The sequence below is a fragment of the Plectrocnemia conspersa genome, unplaced genomic scaffold, assembly GCF_051122295.1.
Source record: "Plectrocnemia conspersa isolate PC_06_02 unplaced genomic scaffold, ASM5112229v1 ptg000010l, whole genome shotgun sequence".
NCBI lineage: Eukaryota > Metazoa > Arthropoda > Insecta > Trichoptera > Polycentropodidae > Plectrocnemia > Plectrocnemia conspersa.
The window spans coordinates 24,917,507-24,922,101 of record NW_028277174.1 but is presented as its reverse complement, the minus strand read 5'-3'; the positions used below and the strand labels follow the sequence as shown (position 1 = coordinate 24,922,101).

Below are 4,595 nucleotides of genomic sequence, written 5' to 3'. Positions count from 1 at the left end.
AAATATGTAGTACTACGGAAGGCGAGTCCCGCTCATCCGTTCCTCATAAGGGCTGGATTCGTAGGGCTCTAGTACCGGTAACGGTAGTGGTTTACGCAACGGAACAAGTAGTACACATTGACTTTCACGCAAAGTATCTATCTCTTATGTAGGATTCTAATATTTTATAAATTTTGTAATAAGCAAAAATTTATAAGTATTAAGCTAGTAGGTAAAAGAACGGGGATCAATTACTTGGACTCTATAAACTAGTTTATATCTGCAGATTCAGTGCACATTCAGAAGACAAGATGACACCTTTCACGAATTTTTATTCTTCTTTTAATATTTATTTTGTGCCGATTATGTCGGCCATAAGGTGGGCCGCACAAAAGCATTGACTGAGTCACGTGCGGCCTGTAGACATTGGATTGGTCATCGCTAGGCTAAACAACGTTGTATCTGCGTGTTTATACGCGTTACCGAGCCGCTACCGAAATTGTGTAAGCAAACAATCATTTAATTAAACGGAAGGGAAATTAATTGAACAAATTTAATTATGTTTTTCATTTAAAGGAATAGATTTTTATAATCAATTCAGTAAATTGGATAAATTATAGTTCGTAATTAAAAGAATAAAACGAGTATTATTGTTATACATTTATTATTACATAGGTGATACAATGTATAAAACCTTAAAATTCGATTACATAATACAGACGAAAATGACGAAAAACAACTATTAAATTATTGCTCAAATTTTGCATAACAAATAAATTATTAATAAATAAATATTTAAGTACGCCAGACAACCCTTGTGCACGTTTCCTAAAATAAACTAGTTCTTTAAATTTAAGTTAAAGCATAGAAATACTAGAAAACATTCTATTAACTTATAACACAAAAATCATATTTACATTTAAATACATAATCAACATTATAATTTATAAATAATTAAAATATATACAAAATAACTTTTCAATGATGGCGAAAAAATGCAATGCATGATGACATGCACACTAAGGATCGCCAAATATGCGAGTACTTTTAATTTATCTAAACAAGCAAACAATCATACAAAAATGTACAAATAATTACAATGGATATTGAATTTAATATAAAAACAATTATATTAATATCAAAAGTGGCAAATATCAATTATATACTAATGTTTTACAATATTATATATAATATATCAGCATGACTAGGAATGTATTATTATAGACGAATAAAATTGATTAAATGGTTTATCATGATCAGAACCCAATACAGAGCACCAGTTTTCACTATCAATAAACGATGATAACAATCGTTTTTATTATCATTAAATTTTACACCCTTATAAAAATAGTTCATTATTAACCAATTTCGATCATACCGAATCATCCCTTCCACAAAGTCTTCATAAGGAATACTTTCAATCTGTTGATTTTTGTCTTTAGTTTAAATCACTCTTTCCTTGTTAGAAAAATTTGCAATACCGTCCAAAATTCGTAACATACGAATTCTTATGAATTCCAATTCGAAAATGCTTTTTTCAAATGAACCGATAAAACAAGAAGCTGAGGCCCCGTATTGGTTTCAGTCGATCGTATCTGCTAAGTAGTAATAAAAATGCATTTAAAGGCTTCAGTGAGCCACCGTCATCTAGTAGTGGATGCAAAGGACTGTGATCCGTTCACCGAGCGTCCCCTGCCCTGATTGTTGTTGCTTTGATTTGTGCGTCTGTTTCCGAAGCCTCTATTACGGTTGTAGCCGCGAAATGGTCCTTTATAGGCGCCGCGTTGGCTTTGCGGACTCGAAGAAGTGGATCCTTGACCGTTCCCTTCGGCGTTTATTTCATCTATGGCCACTTCTTCGGATGGACTATTTGCCGATGGACCGTCTGTCTGTAAACAATATAAAAAAATTGAGTTACTACCCTCAGTTTTTGTTATGCAACATTTTTTATAAATCTTACTGAAGATGCAGCAGCTCCTTCGTCTACAGTCCGAAGTAAAAGCTTAGATCTGTCTGCTTCTGCGTCTATTATACCACCGCGACTACGCTGACGCTGATAAAGAGCTGCCATTTGTTCTTGCAGAGCACGCAATTCGCTCGTCAATTCAAAATTGCGAGCAGCCGATAGTTCTAAAGGCGGAGGGGCTTCACTTAAAGCACTTGCGTCACAACTGATTGGTTCTCTGCATACGGGACAAATTGGCTGAAAAGATTTATAAAAGCAACATATTATTAAAACAGTATGACTGAACTAAACCCCGCTTAAGCTGAACCGAATAATCAGTATGTTTCAAACACAAATTAATCTTCTTTTCAATCGTAGAAGACTATTTCATTAGATGTAAATCTAAAAAATTTTCATCATATTATATTAAATAATTAGGTAGACATGAATTAATTTACATCTAGTCTACATTTTACCTAAAACATAAGATATTTCATAAATATCTGATTAAAATTACAGCAGTAATTCGATCCTCAAAAGCTTTTATATTTAAAAAGTAAATAAGTATTTTAGAAGGCTTGGAATGCTAAGATTTTTTATACTTGGGACAAAAAGTTTCAAGCGATGTAATTCATTTTTGGGCTTCAACTGAAACTCAAACGTCATACCTGATAAGGCGTAGCCTGTTGTTTTTGCCAAGACGGTAACTTGTCATATTCTTCAGTGTAATTTTTTTCACCAGCTACTAAATGACTGGCTAGACAGTGGCTATGAAAATGATGATAGCACGGCGTTTTGATAAAAGCGTCACCATTAAGAAAGCCGTAAAGGCATATAACACATTGCCCACTTGGAAGATTGCTATTAGTCAAGTTTTCCCTTATTAACTGTAAAATAATAAAATACATATGATACTTAAGCATACAAATACGAATATTCATAGTTCATAATATAAATCACAAATAACCTCGATTAATTCAAAGACGACGGGTTGTCCAACACAGTCCAATAGTTTATTATTAATTTGAGAGTTAATGACGTCTAATACGGAATCGTCCAAACCGCGAGGGTTTCTTAATTTAATATTCGGACTCGAGTCTGGATATCCTGGTGCTAAGATAACTTCTAAAGTAATGCAGACGAATTGTTGATCCGTGTCGTCGCCAGTGGACGGATGAACAATCGTCTCTATCATTATCGGCACAGAATTGTTTCGATGAATGATGACGTCATCGAGCAGAATAGCTTCTAAAGCTTCGATCTCATCTGTGACTCTGAAAAATATATATCGAAAAGATACAAAACGATGCAAAATTAGCCAAATTTGACACTCGTTATCAATAACAGATCATTATTAATTAATATTTGAAGTGAATATTGTTGTTGAATGCATAACGTCTAAATAAAACATGTGTAAATTGTATCAACTGCCATGTTTAAATTGTTTGCTTTAAAACATGACGTATTATTTTTAGTTTACTCAAAAATTAAAATATGTTATATGGTATTTTATTACCTTTCGTCGATGGAGCAATTCATTTTGTTAAAATAGCCGAATAAGCAAATTGCGATCCGAAAATAAAACCGCACTAAGGCCAGACGGGTACCCACTCTTTGACAGTATCGATCGCCGCATTAGCCGTTGGCCTTAAGACTATTTTTAATAACCATAATCTATGTTTAGTGTACAACATTTAAATTTACTAAAAAAGAAAATACTAATTTTAAATTATAAAAAAATTAAGATACTTCTGCTATTTTTTAGCGTCTTGAAATCATAATTTTAAATATAAATAAAAACGTCAGTTATTTGGATATAAAATTAGTTTTTTAAAAATATATTTTTTTTACAAAAAAATATATCACAGGTTTTTAGTAACTTTTTATTCTCTCCCCTCTTTGTCACAAGATTTCATTAAGGCAGACTCCTGTTATTTTCACACCGTCACAATTCCGCTGACCCCCCTAAACCTGTGACATAATTTACGGAAGCCACCTTTAACCCTTAGACCGCCGACCGGTAAATTCTTAATTACTCGCTGTACGCCATGCGTTTTTAGCGATATAATTTTTTTGCTACTTACTCTGTTTAACACATCATTACAGCCAAAATACGCAATTTTTATATTTTAAAATTATATATGTATGATTAACATGATTTAAACATTCTAATTATATCAATAAACAAACATTTTTAGTCGTATTGTTGGAAATATAAAGTGAAGAAAACTAAATCAATTGGTCGGTCCGCGTGTTGGCTCGCGTGGACACACTTACACACACATGCACGCGCGCGGCACTATACAAGCGAACGACAAACAGGGTCATGCTCACACTGAGACAATTTTAATATATAAATCTGCAACGCATTTTTTCTTCGTCTGACCTACATCCTGTTATAAAAATTTACAAATCGACAAGGTTTCTTTGATGCATACAAAATCACATATATCGTACACAAAAATAACCCTAATAACCAAACCGTTTGTTTTTGATCAATGGTGTTTGCAATTGGTTGTTGTTGAAATTTGTCATATTTCTTTATATATAAAAATAATAAATAATAAAACTTGATAGCAAGATACGATGTTACAACTATATATAATTATATGTATAATTTATAATATATACATATTCTTCTTCTTCTTCCACGGCGCTACAACCGGTGATC

The 4,595-nt window shown here is 32.6% G+C and overlaps 1 protein-coding gene across 1 annotated transcript; it reads right to left on the bottom strand.

Annotated features, from left to right (window-relative positions):
- Positions 1-626: 626 nt before the first annotated feature.
- Positions 627-3,577, bottom strand: LOC148231131 (E3 ubiquitin-protein ligase RNF25). Its single transcript, XM_088194447.1, has 5 exons — positions 3,441-3,577; positions 2,892-3,198; positions 2,593-2,811; positions 1,940-2,182; positions 627-1,868 (listed from the first exon to the last, which is right to left on the bottom strand). Exons 1-5 carry the CDS (start codon positions 3,461-3,463, stop codon positions 1,623-1,625), a joined length of 1,038 nt encoding a protein of 345 aa, XP_088050573.1. The 5' UTR covers positions 3,464-3,577; the 3' UTR covers positions 627-1,622.
- Between the last annotated feature and the right edge of the window lie 1,018 nt (positions 3,578-4,595).